At 36.5% G+C, this 25,376-nt stretch overlaps 1 protein-coding gene across 2 annotated transcripts in view; it reads right to left on the bottom strand.

Moving 5' to 3' along the window:
* Positions 1–9,205: 9,205 nt before the first annotated feature.
* Positions 9,206–25,376, bottom strand: part of LOC122124965 (fibroblast activation protein alpha) — a 70,536-nt gene continuing 54,365 nt past the window's right edge. Inside the window, exons 21-26 of one of the 2 annotated variants that reach the window (XM_042699488.1) lie at positions 21,642–21,696; positions 12,987–13,086; positions 11,855–11,919; positions 11,281–11,353; positions 10,922–10,995; positions 9,206–9,602 (exon numbers count right to left, since the gene is read on the bottom strand). In XM_042699488.1, coding sequence (XP_042555422.1) covers positions 9,501–9,602; positions 10,922–10,995; positions 11,281–11,353; positions 11,855–11,919; positions 12,987–13,086; positions 21,642–21,696 — 469 coding nt within the window. In that variant the 3' untranslated portion in view covers positions 9,206–9,500. The remainder of the gene's footprint in view (positions 9,603–10,921; positions 10,996–11,280; positions 11,354–11,854; positions 11,920–12,986; positions 13,087–21,641; positions 21,697–25,376) is intronic. The other variant, XM_042699489.1, reaches the window with a different exon arrangement.

The following is a 25,376-nucleotide window of genomic DNA, read 5'->3' as shown; positions in this document are numbered from 1 at the left end:
GTTAGGTATTAATAGTATTCACATCACTTCAAAATAAAAAGGCCTATTTGTCTATTAAGCAACTTTCTCCTCATCTCCTTGTTGCTTGCTTCTTTTGCTTGCCTCTTTGTTTTCTGGCAACCATTAATCAGAATTCTTTCTCCATGAATTTACCTGTTCTGAACATTTCAACAAAGAAAAATACACAGCAGCTGTTTTGTCTGGCTTCTTATTTGCTTTCATCTATTCTGTATTATATATCAATACATAAATGCAAATATATATTTATATGAAGGGTACATACAAAATATATGTATAATAAACACCAAGAGCTTTTCCAGCCAGGAGACAACGACTCACATCTGTAATCTTAACTACACAGGAGGCTGACATTTAGAGAATTAGGGTTCAGAGCTCTCCAGGACAGAGAATTCCATGAGAATATATCTTCAACTAGTCAAGAACATGCTTGAGTGGAGGTGTGGCACAGGTGGTAGAGGACCAGCCTCGAGCATGCAAGCCTAGCTAGAAGATGAAGCTTTGAGTTCAATCTTCAAAGCTGGCACAAAAGTAACAATTTTTAAGTTGAATAAAAATTCATAAATAAAATTACACATTTTATTAAATTACACATTTTAACAATTACATTCATAGTTTCCATGACATTTTTTTTCTGGGAAAGATGACACAAGGTTGATGTGTGTATTGAGTTTCTATTTATAAGATCTTATTATAAATCTTAACACTTGGAAAAATTCCTGATTTTGCTAAGAGGAAACACCATGTAAAAGACTCTAAAATCATCACAAATTTAATAGGATTTCCTATAGCAGGTTTCATTGGCATGGCTTTCTCATTGAAGATGATTATGTAAACAATACTTTATGGCTTCTGATGCCATAACTTGAAAAAGTAAATAGTGCATATACTCTGATCTATTGAAGTGGCTTTGGCACCTTGGAGGCACATATGTGACTTCTTAAACACATAAATTGATAGCCACCAACTCTCAAAATGGGAGAGATACAAAAGACTTATTTTATATGGAGTCTTCTGCCTTTTACTTTTGTTCTGAATATCTAATCTGGAGGAGAAAAAAAAAGAACTACTTGTTTACACATTCATTGTTCTTTTCTCTCTGGAGCCTCTGCTTTGGCAGTGTGAGTTGCTAGCATGATGTACTGATGCCAATGTGGGACCATGCTTGTGTGATATCTTGAGAGCTTTCCTCCCACCCTGCTCCCCCCCATCCCATATTCCAATGAGTGTGGTTGGGACTTGGCAGGAGAGCACGTGTGGGAAGACTCAGTGCAGGGGTAACAAAAGAGTAAAGACATCAAGAAGAAACTGACAAGTGGAGGAGAAATAATGGGAAGATTGGAAAGACAGTATCATTTTTAGTCCAGTCATGAGCTGTATTAACTGGATGGCTTGCTTTCACATACATATATTTTGCTACAGCCAGGACCCAGGTGTAGACCCGACAGAGGCCACTAACTATTAGAGGCACAAAACTCCATTTTCAAAGTCAACCTATAAATGCTTAAGAATCACTTAAAGATATTTCAGTATCTGTACTTAAACTGTAATGATGGCTGAGAATTGCCTGTGTTTACTTATACTTTATATTGGTTGTTTGATTTATGACAATAATATAGAACAGAACCATCTGTGAAACCTTCCACATTGTCCCCCCAAAACACCTGACCAGAAGAACTACCAATATTATAAGGAGACATGGTGATAAAGATCATTGTTCAGTGTATCTGAATGCATAGAATCTTAAACATACCTCACTTTCATAATCAGAAATATATCTATAATATACTTTTTTCTAATTTACAGAGTTTCAAAATTTAAATAGAATCATACAATCATATCCATGGAATACCTGATGTACAATTCACATTCAAAAGAAAGCAAAAAAGATTATTAGATAAAATAAAAATTGATACGCAAAGGCCAAATAAAGCACACATGAGGATTTCTTGTTGTTGTTTCCTCATGTAGAATTGAGACTAGTAACCTAATTTGCTTTCTTTTGATGAAAATCAGAAAGCCTAGCAAGCAGGCCTTTACATACAGCACTTTAAACCAGTAGCTCTTAGCTCCTTAGATGACCCCATCAGGTCCCAGAATCTACCATTAGTTTACAAGAGGCCTTGCTGAGACTGTCTTTAAGCAGCGTCATTCATTTCAATTGCCTACTGGGTTGGTTCTTGACCTGTTTGAGATTTGGAACTCTAGACTAAGATGTGGGTTACATCACTCAACAAAAGATTTTTCAATTATCTTATTTAAATCATATAAAGGAAGTCCAATCAAAGGAGGTAGAAGATGGTGGTGGTGGAAGAAAGCCCTGAAGAATGTGTCTACCTCAGTGCCATGAAAGATGCTGATGTTCACACTGACTGCACAGGTTAGGGGAAACAGTGGCACCTCTGTGTTTCTCGTTTCTTAATGGTTTCTAGTCATCAAATGTTTCCTGCCCCAACCTATAAAGAGAACCCCAGAAAGACTCACTAGAATTCCATATTGAGAGGAAACAGTGCAATCTGTGACCCCAGAAGATGCTCAGATCCTGGAGGAAAAGAAACAAGTTCAATGAGTTCAACTCATTGTATGTAATACAGTCCTTCGATTTTGAAACATGATTTAGGGTTAAGAATTACAAGTTCCCTCAGTAGGGCACAGAAAGATGCCACAGGCTTGCAAAGTGAATTTTAAAAGTTCTAGCACTGTTCCAGTGGCACACAGAGGTAATAACCAAGCCTCCGAAAGAGAAGGACTTTGTCCATATAACAAAAACTAGAACTCAATTGTCTTGATTTTGTCAGGAGGTTTTGCAGAAATGTAAGGTTGCATTTATATAGCAGTAGGATCATAGACAATTAAATTCTCTCCTGTTGAATCATTAGCTACCAAAACATCCAAAATGTACAATGCTTGGAGTTATATTTCATCAATTTGCCTTTCATGTCTTCAAGTTATCATCTCACTTTAAAAGCACCACCAGCCAAACTTGATCTTATGGCCTGATCAGAAGCAAAAGACATATAAGCAATAGGATTCTTGTTTTGTAACATAAAATAAACATGTGATGCTTTAAATATATGTATTGCATTTCAAAAATACTATTTTTAAAAAGGTGAGGCAATTATATACTCTGAAGAGAAACCAAAGCAAAGATGTGTTTTTAAAAGATTAAAATCCCTTAGAGTATTCAATAGCACTTCAGATATTTGTTTGACGTCTTCCAGACTGAAGATTTTGTGCCAAACTACCATGGTTTTCAGTGTCCCTTTGGTGATTCATCAAGAGGCAGGAAGAATCTAAGTTAGGACAGTGCAGTAGGCTGTGTTTCCATTTCCTAATCCAAATTATTTTTGTTTCAAAGTCCAACCCATTTTACATCTGTCATAGATTCATGTCCTCCTTAACCCTGTTTTCCTGACTGGGCTACCTGCTTCTTTTGATTTTATTTCCCCTCTTTTCTTTGCTTTGTGGTAGGCAATAACCAGTTCCTGTTATGTGCTAAGTGCAAGAGAGGGAAGATGTGTTTCCACTGGGAGGTGGCACTTAAGAATTCTAGCTTCAAGAGCCCTCCTACCCACAGAGCTCAGGGACACATTCAGTGAGTATGCATTGAGTAGTGCTTGCCTACACTACATGCTGTCTCAGTCTTAGAGGCATAGAGGTAGAGGACAGGAGTCTCTGCTTGTAGGGGCCCATCTCTGTTCTGAAGGGAGCAATAGATAACCATTTTATTCATGAAAAGAACTTCTGATGATTCCACATACTACCAAGGAAATAAAACTTGAGCTGGTATGGTGGTTCACACAAGATCAAGTCTTGAAAAACCAAACCAACAAACACAGAAATAATCCATGAGGTTCTTATATCATCTTAGCTACTGAAAAGCTGCAAGTGGATCTTTGGTTCAAGTGACAGAGTGCCAACCATAAGCGAAAAAGCTCAAGGATAGCCAGGACATGAGTTCAAGCCCCAGGACCAGCACCAAAACTAACTAAATAAAAGTAGCTTATATTATTTATTGAACAAAAACCTATGAAATAGCACATGTCAGACATTGTGAACCTTAAAAATAATGACTCTTTTAAGCTTCTAATCAACTTCATGGGATGGGAACTATTGTCTCAATTTTACTTATAAGGAAATAGAAAGAGAATATATAAAAAAAATTACCAATTTTCTACAACTAGCACATTATTGAGCTGGGATTCAAACAGATTGGCTGTGGCACCCAGGACCTTATTTATCTACGGCAGTAGGCTGCATTTAAATTGAATATGATGAACATGTTACCTTGATATATGCAGGATCTGGGCTCATGACTGTAATCTTAGCTACTCAGGATTTGAGGATCATAGTTTGATGCTAGAACAGGTAAGAAAGTCCATGAGACTCTTATCTCCAATCAACTACCAAAAAGCTGGGAGTAGAGCTGTGGCTTGAGTGATCGAGCATTAGTGTTGACCACAAAAGCTCAAAGCTCTAAGTTCAAGGCCCAGAAAGGCACAAATAAAAAAAAAATGGAAAGTAAAAGAAAAACAAACAGACTGAAATACAGTGTATTTCACTTAAGAAAGGAAGCAGTAATATTGCAAAGTATTGCTTTTATCTTCTGAAGGAAATGAGAGAATATCACTTATTTCCCATAGGTATATGTAGTGTTTGTGCATATTAAGACGTCACTTTGTAATCACCTTTTCTTAAAGTTGGAAGTTCTGCTTGGTGCCTGTGACATATAGAAAATTTTATAACAGATTTACCTTTTTCCATTGTGTCCTTGAATATCTGAAAGGATGTTTCAATAACAATCTAAAACGCACACAAATCTTTCAGTCAGGCATATGTTTAAAAAAATTACCATCTATAGCAGTGAGAAAAATTCCTGCCCCTAACAATGGTGAGCAAAGCCAATTCTTTCTGCGTAGGTCAGTGCACAGTAATTATGCAAGCTAAGTGTTGTCAAGCTGTGGCCTTGACTTCATCTCTCATTCACAGAACACAACCTCAAAGCTATCTATAACCTCCAAGCAAAATATGGCATGCTCTACCAAAAGGTATTTGTTAAAACATACACTGTCAAAGCACTTTTCAAAGTAAGTACAGTTAATCATGAAACATTAATTAGAAGCCAATAAAATGAAATCATATTACTCTTGCTTGCCAAAGACATTACCTGTATGTCAAAAAGAAGTGTTCAGGACCAGCATGTTAGTATTGCATGCCAGCAATCTGAGCAGGTGGTCATAAGAGCTTTGTGCTAAATTATTTTCTTCCTGAAGAACTTGATAAGGTCCAGGCACTTATTTCTCCCTGGATTAGAAATTATTCCACTTCAAATTGCCAAGTTACCTGTCCATAATGCCAAGGAAATATTTTAACAGTTCTTTCACAGTCTGAGAATGATTTACTGCATTCAGAATTTTTCAATCTGTTTAATTGGATAGACTCAGAATATCTATTTTATTGAATACATTCAAAACCTCTATTAGGTGCCTTTTTTTCTTTATAAATAGCATAATTGAAAGCATTGTTTTGGTAGAATCTTCTCAGAAGCCATATAATCACCATTTAAATTAGCCCTAATTCATTTTACATTTGCTTATTTTACTGTTAACTTTCCCAGAACTATTTTTTTACAATTAGAACATCTGAATTTTAATTACATTACAATCAAGAAGCTCATTAAAGTCACTTAATTGGCAACATTTCCAAAAAAACCTTAGCTGGGTTTAATATATTTTAAAGAGTTACTGTCAAAGTATAATTTCACCATTACAAACAGCTTGGCAACAACATTTGCATAAAGATCTGTCAGTTTCTGAAAAATGCTCAAATGTTGGGAAAATCAGATTCGTTAAGTAATTTCTACTGGAACAGTCTAGAAATGGAGAAATTGTCCTGTATATTCATTCTTGTAACCCCCACAATACTCTATGCCATGCCAGCATAGGGATTTAATGTTTCCTGAAAGAAATAAATAACACATTTTCTATTTCTTGTAGATGTTTTTCAAAGAATACAAAAATCCTCAGTAGAATTCTCTCTCATTTGTATTAAATTTAACCAGATACTCAGGTAGCTGCTGCTTCCATTTCACCCTGAGTGAGACATATAACATTATCATTTAAAATTTGGAAAACTGGGGCTCAGAAGGTGGCTCAATAGTAGAGCGCTTGCTTTGCATGCATGAGGACCTAGGTTCGATTCCTCAGCACCACATAAGCAGAAAAAGCTGGAAGTGGTGCTGTGGACCAAGTGGTAGAGCGCTAGCCTTGAGCTGAAGAGCTGAGGGACAGCACCTACGTCCAGAGTTCAGGCCTCACGACTGGCAAAAAATAAAAATAAAATTTGGAAAACTTTATAAATATCGTAGGGTCAGTAATATGGGTTTAAGATTGGAGATTATTTTCATTATATATATATAATTTTATTGTTATTATTAAGGTGTTTTATAAGGGCATTACAATTTCCTGAGTTCGGTGATGAGTACATTTCTTTTTTGGACAATGTCAGCCCTCCTTTGCTTTCTCCCAGTTTCCATCTCCCTCCCATCTCTGCCCACAAGTTACATGAGCAATTTTCCAAATAATATAAACAGCATGATTGCATTTATTCACTCTTAGAAATGGATTTATGAAAAAAAAAAGAAATTGATTTATGTCTCCTTTCCTATACATACTAAGATTTTTTTTGGTTACCCATAATATGTAAAATAGTGACTTTAAACTGAATTTGTTGAATGTGTTAATGAAAATCTCTACTTTGTGATAGATGAACTATGATTATATTTGACAGCATTAATTACAGCATTGATCACCCCTCTCAAAATATAATCTGCAAGAATAAAATGTGGTTAAAATGTAATTATAATTACATGCTAGATTTTTAAAAATAGAACAAATATTTTTGAATTATCCCTTTTAATTTGGTATTTTCTACTTAAAATGTGTCCACTTTGTACTTTGCCTATGTTTTTTGTTTCCAAGCTTAAAGAAAACTCAAGTAAAGCTGTTCAAATGGAAACGTTAAAACAATTGCTATACAAAATGTTGTCATGTTCCCCTGAAAATTATTGCAGTTTAGGATATGATATTAGGTTCAACAAATCTCAGGTAAATAAAGAGAAAGGATAAATGCCTTGAGAAAGGCCCAGATGACTCTATTTAGCAAGACAGGGAGGTCTTCCTGAAGAGTAACATAGAAAACTTGAAATTCCTCCCAGAAACATTGTTCATTCAACTGTTAGTGAGCTTCACTGATCTGCTATGATCTATGGCATTGGCCAAAAGATTTCTTCAGGAGACTGCGGTCTGCACTGTCTGTGGCAACAGGTATATTTTCTATCTGTATTGTTTAATATGGTTGCGGCTAGCTACATATATCTAGTGTGGCTAAAGTGCTGAACTTTGATTTTATCTCATTTAAACTGATTTAGATTGAAATGACTACATGTTGGCTACTACAGAGGGTATCTTCTACTCCCATTAGAATTTCCCATTATGTAACTACGTGGAAGAATGTGTCATATTTAAGAAAACAAAGGGCTTATAAAAATTAATGTCCCAAGAAGGGTTTAAATCCACATGAGCATTTTTGCCAAAGACTCTAAATGTATGTAGTTGGTTAAAATATTTACAGACATTGGAGAATCCCTGGAGATTTTAACAGGAGAAATGGGCTTGATTAAATTTGTCTCTTAGAAGTTGTGGGAACAACCTTTGTGGGACAGCAAAATAAAGCTTGAGGTAGAGATCACATATGGTATATTGATATTAGAAGCTGGTGGTAAATTCCAAAAAGATTACCAATTGTAGCAATACATCCCATTTTTGTCCTTAATCTTATTTGTATTTCCCTAGGGGCATAGGATATAACTGTCTCTTCTTTCTAGTTGCAGGGTTAAAGAAGAAAAAACTCTGAAGGTTCTTGGCAGCCCCAATCGTTGTTGAGTGGATGAAAGAGAAGGTAGAAGCTTTTTCAGGGCATAAGTATTGTAAGAAGAAAAAGGAGAAGGGCTGTGGGGAGTCCAAAATCTGTGGAGATTCGGTCCAGACTCCCCAACATCTACAACACACCCTTTCTGATGTGTAAGGTGGATATCTTGTCTGATCAAGAGGCCTGGTTTTAGAAGGGAGTGATAGAATGAGGAACACATATCTGAAACTTCTGGAAAATTCTGAACTATGAGCTTTACAGTCCCCCACTCCCACTGTAAAGTTCCATGTCTGAGGGGTTCTTGTGGCTATAGAAATGAGAAGGCCCAAGGGGCACTCTGCTTGTAAGTGGAGAGAAAGAACTGATCCAGGGAAGAAGAAATCATTTCCAGGGCAGATAGTGTATGGAAGCCCGGTAATAAAACATCCTCTAGATGGTTGTTTGGTGGTTACATGTGCTCCGGAATATCTTTGGGTGACCTGGTGTGGCTCTTTTTAGGTCCATGGCAATCACAGAGATGATAGGCCCTGCATGGCTTCGGATGGATGATAGTGACAGTTACTGGCAGAGGATTGCTTTTGGGATTACATGCCTTGCACCTTTTATTTTTTAATTTTAAATGAACTTAATGTAGAAGTAAAACCCCAGAAAAATCTCATTGATATAAAAATTGTCCCTCTAGCTATTATTATAATCCATTTAGCTATGGTCTAGTAATCCAAGTGCAATTTTCATTACTAATTTTACAAAAGTATATAAAAGTAGGAACGTTTCCAAATTTGAAACATTTCTTAACAGGAGCCTTGATTCAAAAGTCTGACTTTATCCTTATCCAATGCTTTTGGCAATGTTGAAGAAATCTTCTGGGAGAAATTTAATAAACAATTCTTGGAGGACAGCACAGAGTGCAAACATCTCAGTTTTGATTCATTGCATTTTCTGAACTATGCTTTATTCTACATTGAGCTATTTGCTTCAGCATTTAAAGTTCTTCATGTAAAAATTCCAAAGTACATTTAGATTCTCTTTTTTTTCTGGTGTATTTTTTATTTTTATTTTTTTATTGTGAAAATACCGTACAGAGGAGTTACAATTACATGGGCAAGAAAACGAGTACATTTCTTATCAAGCATTGTTGCCTCCTCTTTGTTTCTTATCTTCTATCACCACCATAATACTATTCAGGTGCTTGCTCTGCAAAACTACTTCTTTATGTGACAGAACCTGGAACATGAATTAATGAACACAGATAACACAGTAACATTTGAACATTTCACTTTATTTTTTCCTCCATATGGACAGGAGATAAAATATTACTTATGTCCAAAGCAAAATGTATGGATTCCTCTTCTCTTCTTTCACAGAGAACCAGAAAATGTAAACAACAATAACCTGGAATTTCTGAGCCCTTCTAACATTTCAACAGTTCTTAGAACAATATTCATTTGTTTGCTTACACCAGTACTTCACAACATTCAGTAAAATACGCAAATGGTCTGAGGCATCCATAGAAAGTTTCTGAATTGTGATGCAGGTTTGAATCTGCATCAATTTCAGTCTGATGAAGAAAAACATTGCTTTAGGAAGTGGGTCATGTGGGTGTACAAGTGGTTTGTGGACAGTCCCGACAAGCCATGGTTCTGGTCAGAGTACCACTGAAATACAAAAAGGAAAAGAGGCCTGCTGTAATTCTGAAGCCACAGATATGATAATTTTTCTAATAATATCAAACATTCCGATAAGTAAAATAGTTTACATGTAAACCTTCAGAGCAGTAAGACAGACTTGTACTAAACTCCATTAGTGGTTTAGATGTATATTTTAGCTCTCACAGGCTGACTTTATCACAGGGGTCCCATTCTTGAGGAATAAGGTCAGGAGGCATGGATGGCTCTAGAACTGGAGCATTAGGTCTGGTATTCTGTATCTTTGGAGCTTGATTTCTTTATTTGAAAAACAAAAGTGTTGGATTTTATTTTTCCTAAAACTGCCTGTAGCTCAACAATTCCATGAGGCTTGTAGTTCGTGAATCTAACTTCTGTGGTAGAAGTAATATGTAATGTGTCACATATAATAATAAAGACCCTTTGTAGGAGTTAAAACAGCATTGTAAAAAATAAGAAAGGGGGCAGATGGTAAGATGGAAAATGACAACCTAACTCTAAGTTTTATTGTTGGAGGGATGCTAGTAAGATTGCTTTCACTGCAGGGGTCATGACGTAATCTGATCTGAGTTGAATTTCCTTTGGAGGTCACTGTAATAAAAAAAAAGTTCAGAAAAATCTCTCCTCATTCTACATAAGTTTTTTTTTAATGAAACTTCCAAAAGATTAAGGAGTTAACTTCCTGGGCTCTTGTTCAATATAAGCAACCAAGGGAGAATGTATATTCATTGAAGTAGGACAAACAATTATTTCTTTCTCTGATTCTGTTTCCTATTCTTTAGGCAACCTAGACTTTGCATGTAGCCCATTTATTCATGGACTCAGTAGAAGCCTGAGTTTATGTCATGGGCCCAGCTAGGCACCTGACAGGTGCTAAGCAGGCATGGATGAAAAGACCCATGACTATGGGGAAGCCTTTGAGGTCCAGATAACATTTTGCAGCTGCTGCTTACTAAATTAACAGTATCTTCTAGTTGCTCAGGGACTCCTCTAAGCTTCGTAGGAATGCTAAGCATGTAGCTCCACTTACACACATAGGATTGCAAAACTATTAAATATTTGAATTAGAGGATCCTTTAATCTGGGGAAGTGCCTTGTTTTATATGACTCAAGTGGTGATCTCAGAGGTGAGCTGGCTTGCCTAGAATCCTGCAGGGAGTTCATGAAAGATCCAAGATTCATTCGCTCATGTTCTGCGTATTCTACTCAGCAGCTTCTTTGTCAGGTTTGAATGAAATTAAAAACAAAGACCTTCTTCTTTTAGGTTGAGGGTGTAAGGCCATGAACACAAGTAAAACAAAATTATGTACCATTGCCTGGAAATCCACTTGTGCATTAACGAGAGCTTTAGCAATCTGCGCTGAGTTTTGAAAGTGCACATTATCTGCAACAAAGAGAGAGAGAGAAAAAAAGAGAGATAGAGAGTGAAAAGTGCTGCTAAATCCCAGAAAGCATAGAGTGACAATGTATTGCCTGGAAATGAACACCAACAATTATCTAGTCATGCATTTGACATTGTCAGCAGTGAGTAATCACACTGTGATATGGAAATGTCCCTGACTCTTAGGTACTGACCCTGAGCATAGGCATAGGAGGATGCTTAAGGTTTCTTAAACAAAGTGATGCTGGCTCAGTATTTTTATGTGTAAGAGTCTTGCTTAAACCTCACCATCTGCTGTTCCGTGGATGAGAAGATAGTCTACATTTCTGAAATATTCTGCTCTTGCCATCACAGTTGAATTCTGGAAAAGAGGAAAAATTAACATTTTAGTTGCTGCAAGTTCTAATAGAAAACTAGCTAAATCATTGTGCAATGGACTTAGCACCAATACTGAAATTATGTATTGCTTTGGTTGATAAATATTTAAGAGTCAGAGCAACACATTTTCATCATCATTTGCATTACTTCCATCTGATTCTTAGTTTGAAAAACTGAAAGTTTATGTGTCATATGTTACATATGAGTGAGACCTTAGGCATAAATGATGCCCGCTCAAGCTGTGTCTGGTTGGGGGTGGGGAGAGGATTGGGAAAAGGGAGGTTAGGGAAAGGAGGATGGGGAAAAAAGAAGAGAATTCAAAAAGAGTAAAATCCTCAGTAGCGATGGGTTCTGCAATTAACAAATAGCATCATTTTGCCTGGGGACCCACAATTGAAATGATAAACTCTGAATTATTGCTTTAAAATTATTTAACATATTTCAAATAAGTTAATGATCTAAATAACATGAAAAAAGAACTCACTTTATAGTGTTCCAGATTATCCTCCTTTGTTGGGAGACCCATGAATCTCTCTGTGTAGATAGATGCTGTAAAATATATAAGAATATGTTGGTTGCATTTAATGCAGGACACTTTATCACCTCGAATAGCTGTGTAGTTTAATAACTGTTCCTCATTTCTCTCATGTGGAGATCTTGAGGTTGAAACCTTGTTTTGCTTTTTATGATAGTCTCAGTGAAGGTGTGCCACCTGCAATTTACATTGCAAAGACTAGACAATAAGGGAGGTAAATATTATGGAAGCAGAAGCATCTATGGCTTTTAAGCTTTATCAATTCTTTGGTCTTAGGGAGAAATGCTGAGGTAGAAAAGACCTGTAGAATGACCTCATTCTGTTTAAGAAGAAATAATGAAAGCAGTGACTTCTATTGCTTTTACTGGTGTCTTATTTTCTTATTTCATCTTGGATAAAAAAAAATATATATCCCCCAGATTCACTCTTGTTAACACCAGAGACACATACATAAACACACATATAAGCATACACGTTTTCCCCAGGTAAAAAGATAATCTGTAAGTCCTGTCTCATTTTATTGGATACAGGGACAAGCCTGTAAATCCTATCTCATTTTATTGAATACAGGGACGATTATTAGAATTACTGTCAGATTATCATTCTGCATGATTTTAATCATAAAAACATCACATATAGGAAAGGGTATACCTGAAACATGTTTATTCATTTATCTGATTGCAAAGGCACTGCACTTTGCAAACTATGTGTGAAGGTGGATTGTTTGGCCCTTGGCCTGACTTTGTACAAAATATGTTTCAGAGTCACAGAGTCTGAGGCTGTGTGACTGTCTTCACAAGCACAACGTCAGCTCTGATTTTTAAGATTTGGTTCAGGATGGGCTCAAGGCTTCAGAGAGAAAATAAGTTATACTGGATTTCTGAAGACTCCTTCACCATTATTAACTTCCTTTGATTATCATGAATCCCTCTGAATCACCTCATTTATAGATTTTTTTTTTGTTTCTCTCAGAGTTGCTGGGGGTGAATTCTTCTGCATGCTTGTTTTCCTAGCGAACTCAATCATGAAGTAATTATTTGTTCAACATTTTCACAGCAACATTGATGAAGCATTTCCATACCATAATATTCCCAGCTGGAAACTGGAGCCACTGCTATTCCACATTTGAAAAGACCGGTTCCCGATGCAAGAGCCAAGGATGAAACATAACCTCCATAGGACTGTGGAGACATTTACATGAGTCAACCTAAATTGACCTTCAGAAGCTTCTTTATGTTTTGTTTTGTTTTTTTTTTTAAATAGCAATTTAAATCTATTCAAATCTATGCCTAAAGAGAGCTGGAGAATATGCATAAGGGAAGCTTAATGTCTCCATCAAGCATCTCCATCAAGCAGCAAGCTCCACCAGTAATTTCATCCTTAGACCAGAAATAATGTGTGTGCTAATCAGAATAGACTCCTTTAAAGATGGTGTAATCAGTTTATGACAGAGATATCATCGTAATCCCCCTTTCCCCCTAATTTTTCCATCTACAACCTTATTAGAACAAAAAAAAGATTCACACAGCAAAAAGAGAATTATTCCTAACATGTAAATGTAAAATAATTTCCAAAATATGCAAAAGCACCATGGGACACAATGTCTATCTAGTTTCACTCATAAAAGAACACCAAAAGAAAGATAGAAGAATCTTTTGGAGAGCTTGAGTTATGACTAGTGTTTGTGTATTTTGTATTCACATATTCTGTTTCGAACATTTCTGACGTGGTACCTTTAGCAAGCTTACGTGTCTTCACACAAATCTAATAGAAAAGCAAAGAACAATGAATGGAGACACAGAATCACAAGGAGGCTTGGCTCTCATAGCATTCTTGTCCAGAGTAATCAGTGGATGATTCAGAAATGTGTCTCGGGTAACAGAATTTCTATATTACTTGGATATTTGGACATTTTTCCTAAGTAAGAATAAAATGAATGGGGAATCACAAGAAGGCTGAGTGTCCTTCTAGAAAGTGCCTTTGGTCTGTCCAGATGTGCTGGGGAGAGATGCTACTGCTAGAAATATGGACTGAGTGTTCTGAAACTTGAGCCAGAACCAACTGACATGTACAGTAGAAAAGAAGGCAATACTCAGTGTTTATTCTTAATCTTGATACAGAGACATATGTAGATATCGTAAAGGAATTGCATGACTCTTCTACAGCTATGCCTTATTCTAATTAGGTCCTAACACATATTTTTCAGGTCACAACAGATCCTATCCCTCTATAACACAGAAGAGCAGAGAGAGAGAGAGAGAGAGAGAGAGAGAGAGAGAGAGAGAGAGAGAGAGAGAGAGAGAGGGAGGGAGGGAGGGAGGGAGAGAGAGAGAGAGAGAGAGAGAGAGAGAGAGGGGTCTATTCTTCTATTCTTAATCCACCAAAAATCAGTAAGTAGGAGATGAGCCAAGAAATCTTGTTGAATTCAACAGTTAAATGAAGAATCCTCTAAGTAGTTTACAGTTTTGTTTCCAGCTCTGAGGAATTTTATTGAGGGCCGTTGGCTGCAAAACACAGAATAAAAGAGGCCGCTCCAATTATACCATGGCCTCTTTTTATTATAGTTGGAGGAGAACTAAGCTGTGTTTTAATAGGGGAAAATATATTTAAAAAACAGAAGGAACATTTGGGATTGAAAATCATTTTTGTAAGTAAAAATTCTTTATCTGATTCAAAGTTTCATATAAAAATAATTTGCTTTGATTAGGAGGATGGGAAGAACTCTTCCCAAAATGGATGGGTTTTCCTTATTTTAAAATGTTAGGCTCAAATGAGAACAGAGTAATTCCATGACTTTTAGAAAAAAATATTGCTTATATATTATTACAAAAGAATATTTAGCAAAATAAAACATCGGATGCTGCTTCTCCTTCATCATACCCCAAAGAAGGAAATAGCATGAAGTGAAAGTTGACATAGAAAAATCTTTGCAGGAAGTGGAGGTGTGGCTCAAGTGGCAGAGTGCTAGGCTTGAACAGAAAAGCTAAGCAACAGAGCACAGGAAAACACTGGCCCAAGAAAGCAAGCAAAAAGGAAAGAAAAAAGAAAGAAGGAAAGAGAGAAAGACCGAAGAGAAGAAGAAAAGAGAGAAAAAAGAAAGAAAAAGACAGGAAGGAAGAAAGGGAAAGGGGAAGGGAGGCAGGAAATCTTTGTACATAGTAAAAAGCTTCTTGAAAATTTCTGTTCAAAATCTTAGGAATTATGTATGAACTGAGAGATTAGGTGATAATGGTCTATTTAAATACATGTTTCCTACTTTCAGAACAAATACAAGTTTTCTCTAGGATTTATCAGAGATAAAGCAACTATAATCCACAGCACAACAAAAGAAGGTTATGCTTTAAATTCACAGGCAGCTTGGAAAATCTATTCCTATTGTAGCAATGAAGGGGGGAGAAAAACCCGCATTGACTTTTTTCTGCTCCCTCATGAGTAGGGCTCCAGGCAGAGTGGGTGGCTGTTTAAGAAAAGAACCCACAGAGCAGATTGGCCACGAAAATTCTAGAATTGTGTCCTTTGCACTTAGATGACTTGCCATTTTGTTTAAATGAAAGATGTCTTTTAAAACATTCTTTTAAAGATTTCTTAGAAGGGCACAGAATGTTAAAAGAGGGCTCATGGAATAATCATACTTGAGCCACAATGCACATTGGGATATTTTACCTACAAGCATTGTAGTGACTGGCCAAAATGTGTCCAGTCAGGCTCATTACAGCGGTCTTTGCTGCTCTACCCACCCTGTCTTTCTTCTCCTACCTTATACCCTCATCTTCTTTCTCTCCATGAGTGATCAGAATTTCCTGTCTTTCAAATCTCAACACAAATGTCAACACAAAGGAGACTTCTCTGACCTTCTACTTCAAAATTGTACCACCAACAGAACGCCATCCTTTCTTCTCGCTTTGTATTGGATTTCGCGATAGAGAGCTCACCATTATTCATCAGTCTGGTTTGTCTTCCTGATTGTTGTCATCCCTGACCACTCTGAAGTCTACAAGAACAGAGACCTTTTCCTGGCTTAACAATGAGCATTGCAGCAGCACTCATTCAAATTAAGGATTTGTTGAATAGATAACTTTTCTATTCACTCCTCATGTAAACCTCTCAGGAACAGGGTGAAGAAACTACGGAAGCATGTCAAAGTCAGGAAACTGAGGCTCATGAACTTTCAGTAGCTATGGAGGCAGTAAATATCAGAGCTCTGACTCACATCCAGGACAGCAGCCTCTGTAACCCATGCCATTTCTTCTATACTTTACACTAGAGCAACTTTTCTTTTTTAAAATTATTTTATTGTAAAAGTGCTGTACAGAGGGGTTACAGTTACATGAGTAAGGTAATGAGTACATTTCTTGTCGAGCATTGTTACCCCTCCTTTGCTGTGCTCCCACTATCCCTTCCCTCTCCCACCTCCCTGACTCCTCCCCCTCCTTGAAGCTGTAAAGTTCATTTCCAACCTAGTGTGTGGTGAATATCGCTGTTGCATTGGTTCACCCTGTATCCTTGTTTTAGAGTTTTGTTATTCCCCTTCCTCTTCCCAAATTAGGCATACACACACACACACACACACACACACACACACACAAGATGCAGGGTATCAAAATCAAGTACAGTGACAACAGTGGGAAGAACATAAAAAGGAAACAAAAAAATCACATAGTACATTAAAAACAACAACAACAAAGAAAGACATCCTGTGTCCATATCGAGGTCATACTAAAACTACCAGCACAACTATGTTTATGGCAACAGTATTCACCATAGCTAAGATATGGAACCAACCCAGATGCCCCTCAGTAGATGCATGAATCAGAAAATGTGGTATATATAATATATAACATATTATATACATTATATATAATGGAATTCTATGCTTCCATCAGAAAGAATGACACTGATCCATTTGTTAGGAAATGAAAAGACTTGGGGAAAAATCATACTAAGTGAAGTAAGCCAGACCCAAAGAAATATAGGTTCCATGGTATCCATCATTTGCAACTGTTAGTGTACATCTAGGATACTTTTATCAGATGAGCAGAAAAACGCAAAAGCTATGTACATACGACCATACAAGATGATGCTAAGTGAAATGAACTTTTCTTTTTTAAAGGAGAAATAGTAGTCTAATATAGTCTCATTAGAAGTGCATTTGTCCTATTTTACATAGTGGATCACACGTAGCAATTTGAATCTCTTATAATTAGTCACTGAAAAAGAAAGGAACTAAGATTAAATAATGAACTAATGCTTATTCAACACCACCTGGCTAGGTGTATATTAACAAAGAAAAGCCCATAAATGAGGCTGTTATTTTAATGGCTTAAGAAAAACCTTCAGTTTTTTTTTAATTTTCGGAATAATTGCTTCAATTTCTTATTGCATCCAGGATTTTAACACTATCAATGTGTTCATCCATGTAATTCTTGGTTATAGGGGGCTATCTTAGCATCTCTGGCCACTGTCTACACCCGAGTAGCCCTCTCCAGTGGGACAACCAAAATGTCTGGAGACATTGCCAAATATCCAGAGGGCAAAGTCATCTAGGTTTAGGACCCACTGTAATAAACAGATACCTTGTGTTGGGCACATGGTAGATTTTAGTAATCATCTTAAACCAGAGCAAGAAAAATTAAAAGGGAAGTTAAAGGTATTTCTTCTCCTTTCTTTATCTGGATAATGGAGAAAAATGTAAGATACACAGCCTATTAACCAACTAACTAAAAAGTTTTGTTTGAGTAGGAATGATATATTTCACAGCCCACAAAAGGTTTGACACTGTGGAAAAGCCTCTCTTCTCTTACATGGAACAACTGCAAAGATAAATCACCTGCATGGCCATGTGCAATGTCTCCCTTCCTTCCATTTCCAAGTTCCAAGACTCTGGCTTTCAGCTCTGAGTGGGCAAAAATAATATGCAGAGCTATGATCTCTCTCTTCCCAATCCTCACTTCACTGACTAATCCCAGGACTTTGGTATGTGTCCTCAATATTAATGTTCTTTGAGCCCCTTGGTACAACCTGCTCTGTCTTGGGACACTCTCCCTTCTGCTTCTGGGACACCGAAGCTACTCCTTACTGGATTCAGCAGCACTTCTCATAGAGAGGTCAATGGAAACAGTGTTACTATGTGTTTGGTAATGGAGAAAGAATAAAGAAACGTGCAATCACATATTTGTTGGTAATATTGTGTTAAAGTTTAACACCTTCCTTCACTAGTTGTTCTAGATAGATAGATAGATAGTACAGAACACCAAACAAATACTATATAAGCCTATATATACTCTTATATAGAGGTACCATATAGTATTACAAATAATAATTTCCAAAATTATTAGTCCCCATAATACCTTTTCCTGAAAATTTTCTGCTAGCAGTGGAACACATTTTGGAATAACATCAACTTGCAGGAATAAATTCTGTTACAACAGCATCATAAATGCTTAACTTTGCCAAATATTGTGCTAAATAAATAATCAAAGCTAAAAAGTGATATAGTTCATTCCTTTAATAAGCCTATATTCTTGTGGAAGAAAGCAACAGGTAGTTAAGCCATGATAATTCTTATGAGAAAAGTATAAAGAGCTGTTGGAGGGCTGGGAAGGTGGCTCAGTGGTAGAGCGCTTGCCTTGCATGCCTGAGGCCCTGGGTTTGATTCTCCAGCACCACATAAGCAAAAAGAAAAAAGCCAGAAGTGGCGCTATGGCTCAAGTGGTAGAGCGCTAGCCTTGAGCTGAAGAGCTGAGGGACATCGCCCAGGCCCAGAGTTCAGGCCCCACGACCGGACCCAAAAAAAAAAAAAAAAAAAAGAGCTGTTGGAATATAATGAAAGTCATATTGAACTGGGTCTGTGAGAAGAAGCAGGAGTTTTTCATTTTGGAGAGAGGAAAAGAGTGGGGATGGAATGAAGTGAATCAAAGTGGATAGACATTACAGAAAAGGAACTGCATGCACAAAATCATGGGAACAAGATCACAGCTATAACCTATAAAGATGTGGAAAGAAATGAAAAGAGGTAAGATTTGCAAAGTAAGCTACAGGCAAATTGCCAAGGACCTTTCACGTAGGAAGTCTATTTAGGCTTTATGTTGTGGGCAACGTACAATCCTAGAGCATACATAAACAAAGAAGCGTCATGATAAATACATGATTTGAAATGAAAACTCGTAAGAACATTGGTGCTGGTAAGGCCACAGACATAACTTAAGAAGCATCTGGATTACCTGGAATCTTGTCCAAAATACGAACACCTGAGTGCTGTCCTAGAGTGCTACTACATGGCTGAATGTCTGGGATCTAGCAGTTGTGTGTGAACAATTGTTTGGGGGATGTGTATGCATCTAAAGTTGAAGAAATACTCATCTAAATGCCATATGGAGAAACTCAATGGGAGATGGTGAGCACTTACTTAGAAGTCTTATGGCAGAAAAGAGTTTACATCAACCATAATTTGTAGTTAAGGTAGAGAGAAGGGTAGAAAATTATTTTTGAGCTTTCTAATTTAGATGACTCTGTATGTGGTGAGTGTGTGTGTGTTGAGGTATCTAATGAAGATGAAGACTTGCTTTAAACTAGAGTTTAAAGTAGAGTAAATTAAACTCAAGGCCACAAAAGACATTAGGAGAGAGAAACGTTTGAAATACATGGCTCAGAAAGCAGGTAGATGTGAATGACAGGGATCTAGCAGACCACTCATCTCTGAAGCCACAAGGTTTTGCCCAAGAGAATGGAGAGATACATATGCACACTAACATTTAAGCAAATTAGAGAGTTCAATGACCTGAGAGACAGGATGAAAAGAGAATGGTGCCAAAGAGCTGTTCAAGGCTCATTCTGCTTTATGTGGCCTCAAAGGCCCATTTCCTATGCTCACCTACCTCATATTCTACATCTTCATGATTCTTTATATTGAAGTTTTGTATATTCTTGAGTAACTCACACATACCTTGCTCTTTGCTGCTTTGGGAACTGGACAATACAGTCTTTACTCTGCTTGGAATTCTGGAAGCTACCTTTGCCTATCTCAAGTGTGGATTCATTCTTAAATCCTCCTTTAGCTCTCATAGCCACATTACATCCTTGTTTAACACCTGGAATATTGATAGACCAGCATTTTTCTGCTATTTTCTCCCACAAGCAATAAGAAATTACAAGATGGAAAAAAAATAAATGAATGAATTACAAACCATACAGAGGTCTTAGTAAAGGTGGACTGGTATAGAAACCCCAGACCCATAGAAACAGAATTTTTCTTTTTATTTACTTCTTTTTATCCCTTACTGCTTCATCCTACTGATTTGGAGTCTGCTGAGGTATTGTATTCATTGTCAGTCCACTGATTACTTTCTTCTCTCAAACAAGTTGTGAAGTCTGTTTTATGATCCTTGCCACATTGTAAAGTAACTTAGGAAGCCAATATACTATTTCTATTAGATGTGATAGGGACCTCTTATTGAAGAATTCCAAGTTGATAGAGGGTACTTTAAGGTGGTGAGCTGTATCTTTAAGTCATTCTATATGCATGACTCTCTACGACACGAATGCCTAGGATGTTCTAAACGTGAAATTAAAAGTTTTACTTTATGTTTATTTCAAAGCTTTCAGTAAAAGCAAAGAACAGCTCTAAGAGAAATGTTAAGTGTTTAGCGTGAAATAAAAATCCTTTCAAAGAGTGACTTTCGAAAATTTCATGAAAGCGGATGGTAGAAAAGGTCTTATCTGAAATATTCCACTATAAAATATTTCATTTATTTCTACCCATTTAAATTCCATTCTGTTTAGATAGCTAACATTTGATGGGTTTAAGAACGACCAAATGGCTTGAAATAACAACTTTCTCCAAATTCCTAACAGCCCTTCATCTGGTCACCACTGAGCTGAGAGTTGAGCTGAATCCTGCAGATTCCTTTCAATATTGGGTTTCATTCCCTCCATCTTGTGCAGGCCGCTCTTAGAGAAAACAGCCAAGAAAAACAACCCAAGCACAACAGGCTGCAAATTGACTTGCAAATGTACAAACTCAGACCAAAAAGTGAAGCAGGAAATCATCTTTGAAGAGTAATCATAATTTATAATGGGCAAGCCTAAACTCTTTCCAGTATTTCCCTAAACTTTCCAGTGATTTCATTGCCCGTGACTGATAAGTTTTGTCACTTCCTTTTATACTCAAGCAGCTCCTCAAACATGGGAAACTTCCTGCATCATCTATGTCTTGGAAATTAAACAATAGTTCTCTCCAGTGACTACAATTAATATTAGGTCTAGTAAAGGAATTTGACTGCTGAAAAGGAGAAAGAAATTGAACAATCTGAGTATGACTATATTAGGCTAAGTACTAAGGAACTCATGTTCTAATATTTCCTATCATTTCAAACTTCTACTAAACTTCTTAGAACAATGAGATACAAAAAGGAGCTATATCTGTCTCAATAACAAAAGAAATTAAACCTCTGATGAGTATAGTTCAGTTCAATATACTATAATTTTATGTCCATAATTAAATAAGAAATGTTGATTTAATTTTTTGTTTGAGGAACTAATTAAATGATTGAGGGAAAAAAGAAACAAATACTTAAACCCACCACTTTTGAAGCTAATATTACCCAAATTGACTGTTTCCATTGACAGATTAAATTATGTTACAACATTAACATTTCATGAGAAACCTTATAAGCGAACACTGTAGAAAATGATGATTGCTGAACTGAATAACAGGCATAAAACAGATAAAACAACTCACCCAGCCCCATATGGCTATTCTTTTTTCATCAATGAAACCCATTTCTATGAATTTTCTAAAGTAAAAGAAACAAATTTTTAGAATTTTAAATGTGTACACATGACATTTACTTCATTACACAAGCATATTTAATCCAAAGATTTAATAGAAATGCTGCATTTTCTTTGTTTAAACACATGCATAATAAGGCTGCATTTACAAATAATTAAAATAATATTACCATGCCTTCTGCAAAGGATAAAAGGTCCTCTTAAGTATACAACTATACATTCATAAAGTTGTGATCTCAACACTGTGAGACTGAGTCTGCTAATCATGTGGCTGAGTTGCTCAACATTCACTAGGTGAGGACATGGACTCAAAAACACAAACTGTAGCTCTACTTAGTTGTACCAACTTGGAAAGAAAATTTTTCCTGCTGTTGTCTTACATTTTATTGATTTCGTATCATCTTGTTTGTTTAGTTGTCAAAAACTATGATTTCATTTTAGGTCATACATAAGTAAAATATTCATTTTTTTAACATTTGATTGCTTAGACATTTTGACTTATCATGGTATGGATATTACACATCTATTAAAATCTAGAAATTATTAGTTTTAGGTCTATCACAGAAAAACCTCCGTTTGAACATCATTTTGGAACTAGACTTTTTCCTTAGGACTAAGGGATCATGAGTTAAACAACTTTTATAAAAGTCTTGGTTGTAGGTGGCTCAAAGTCTTGGATGTGGGTAGCTGATGCTGGTAATCCTAACTACTCAGGAAGCTAAGATCTGAAGATAAAGGTTTGAAATCAACCCTGACAGGAAAAATCTGTAAGACTCTTATTTACAGTAAAAGTGGTTCAAGTGGTAGTGTCAGCTTTGAGTACAAAAATGCTTAGGGACAGCAGTGGAGTTCAAGCTTCAGTATATTCCTCCCCGCCCCAGCCCTCTCCCCTACCCCCGCCCAGACCACAGTCTTGGGAAACCTTCAAAGTTGATATAAACAAGTGCTTCCAGTTAATTTGTACCATGATCCTTATCATTGGTTTTCTAGAGCCAATGTGACTTACTTGGGGAACTGGGTAATAAGAACTCAAGAAAAACCTCAGAGAATCAGAGCAATGGAGGGCAGAAGTAGCAGTAGAAGTGGGTGGGTTGCTACAAATCCACAATGTGCAGCCGGAGGAAGGAATAAAGCCTCCAAGGAAAAGCACTAGTCTATTAGTGCCCTTTCTCATTAGTTCTTCCCTAGAGGTAGATTTGAGTGATTTTTCATTAGATCAATAATGGAATTTCTCTTTGTTTTTGTTTTCTTTCAGTGCTGGATAACACGTGAACCCAAGGTCTTGCACATGGTAGAAGTACTGAGTTGTACCTTGAGGCCCATGGAGTTTCTTAAAGGGATTTTATAGCAACCATTACACTCATTGCATGAATTCAACATGCACGTTTTGAATGCAGAGAGAAATTGGGCAAATGCCCGGGACAAACAGATGGGAAGAGGCCCCGTTAGTCACAGCTTACCCGACACTGATTCTGAAGGACATTGAGGAGTGTACAGGAAGAAATGCAGTAGCAAATGGAAAGATGCTACCTGTGTGATGCTGCTCCTGACACCACAAAGTCAATAAAGGTACAGCAAATTGTGGCCTTTTGGCCAAGTTTCCTTAAACTTTAAAAACCAAATAAAGGAGAGAAGAAGGCTCAATTTCTGGTTTTAAAAATAGTCTTCTTTCTAGTGCTGGAAGACAGTTCTGAGCCATAAAAATTGATCGTGATTTTATGATCTCCCAGAAGCTAGCAATCATACTGCCTTGCATCTGGGTTAAAAAGCAAATAACAGGTGATCACTGGGAACAGGAAATTCTTAACAGCTCTCTTCCTAGGTTTATTCTGAAAGGATGACATTTGCAGGAAATGATAGTGCAATAGTTAACATGGAAATGAAACATTAACACTTAATGTGGTAGGCCTAGGTTAAAGGTTAGCTAGATAATCTGAGCACTTTGAGATCAACAAGGCTCTATAAAATTCACCTCCAAATTCTGAAAAGCTTCCAGGAAGGTTATCACAAATGCTATTGATAATATGGTTAAATCAACAATCTCAGTAACCAATGAATAGGATATTCTCCTAATCTTAGAGGCTACCTTGAATATTTTTCTCTTATAAAAATGGCTGTAATCTAAAATCAACCTGGAATCCCAGTGATCAATTATTATGAATTTGGAAATGTTCTTTTATTGATAACATCTATTATAGTAAGCACTTTTGTCTCATATAATTCTTCACCATTAACTCATGAATTGTTTGAAAATTAAACTATGGGAATGTCAAAAATATCAAATATATGCCAAATGAGCAAGGTTGACCATAGAATCACTACATTTTTTATTCTCTTATATATGTCATTTTTAGAGAAGCTTAAAGGAAGCAGGTCCTACTTCCCCTAATGTTAGTGACCTCACAAGAATCTCCATATATACAATCTCTTACACAACTTGTGAGGCTGTATTGCTTTTTTGTTTCTCCCTCGATTTGCTGTGTTAAAATCTATGTGCTTCATTTGACAAGTATGTGCTATTGTTTCCAAATATATACATACAAGTTTCATTTGGTATGTAGAAAATTTAGCTAGATTTTTTTTATTGTGAAAATACTGTACAGAGGGGTTACAATTACATGGGCAAGATAATGAGTACATTTCTTATCAAGCATTGTAGCCTCCTCCTTTGTTTCCCCTTCGGAGATTCAAAGGGATCAATTCATTTCCTTGGGAGATGTTTAAGAGTTACAAAGGAAAGATTACAATCCCAGTTCCCTGAATAGGTATTGCAAAGATAAGTGATTGAATCATTCCCAGGACTATCATTATAAGACTATCATTTTCAGTATTTGTTTTCCCAAAGTATAGCGTAATAGTGACTTCAAGTACAGCCAGGGCTTGCCCTGGAATTATCTTCTCAGTTTCACGTTTACCATGAATGGGCCAGCAGCCTCTTTATGTTCACTGAGTATTTGTTAAAAGTTCTCTTGAACAGTAATGCCATCCCTCCAGAGTGCAGATGGCTTAGCACTTTTACAAGATTGTAATTACATGGAAACAGAGTTTGTAAATTGTGTAAGGACATACAGAGACTACTACAATGGCATGTATTCATGTTGGCTGGTTGTTAAATGGTTGAGAAAGTGAGCAAATATATATTTTATCTATTGTAAGAAAACTTTCTTTAGATTCTATCCTAAAAATAACTCAAGGAAGGCAATAATATTCAATTTGCACCTCTGGTGTATCTTCGATTCAAATGCCAAAGAAAAATTGTTATTATTGCAATGAATCCATTGAAGGTAGAATTTGTGGTTTTGTGTCTTATGTACTGAGCCACAGACATAACAATTTTCATTAAGGTCACTACGTGGGTTTCATGTTTAAATTTTCACCCAAGGAAGGAATTAGGAAGGTATTTCTTCTTAAGTGGAGTACTACACTTCTGGTAAATCAATGCACAAAAATATGACATATGTTGTTGTTATTGGTGGAATCTGTGATGATGGCAAGATGCTGACCATAAAGCAGTGAGGCCCAACAAACCATGTTCTAGCTTTAGTAATTCTGAAATGACATAATTTAATTAGAAATGAAACATCATTTATATCTGTATAATTTCATGTACTGTTGGGATTACATTTCCTTGTCTGATGGTTTAAATAGATATGACCCAAAACATACCTACTCCAAAAAATAATCT

Source organism: Dipodomys spectabilis, unplaced genomic scaffold (genome assembly GCF_019054845.1).
Source record: "Dipodomys spectabilis isolate Male_0828 unplaced genomic scaffold, ASM1905484v1 ptg000256l, whole genome shotgun sequence".
Classification (NCBI taxonomy): Eukaryota; Metazoa; Chordata; class Mammalia; order Rodentia; family Heteromyidae; genus Dipodomys; species Dipodomys spectabilis.
The sequence above is the reverse complement of the archived record's forward strand: the minus strand, read 5'-3'. Positions and strand labels throughout refer to the sequence as shown.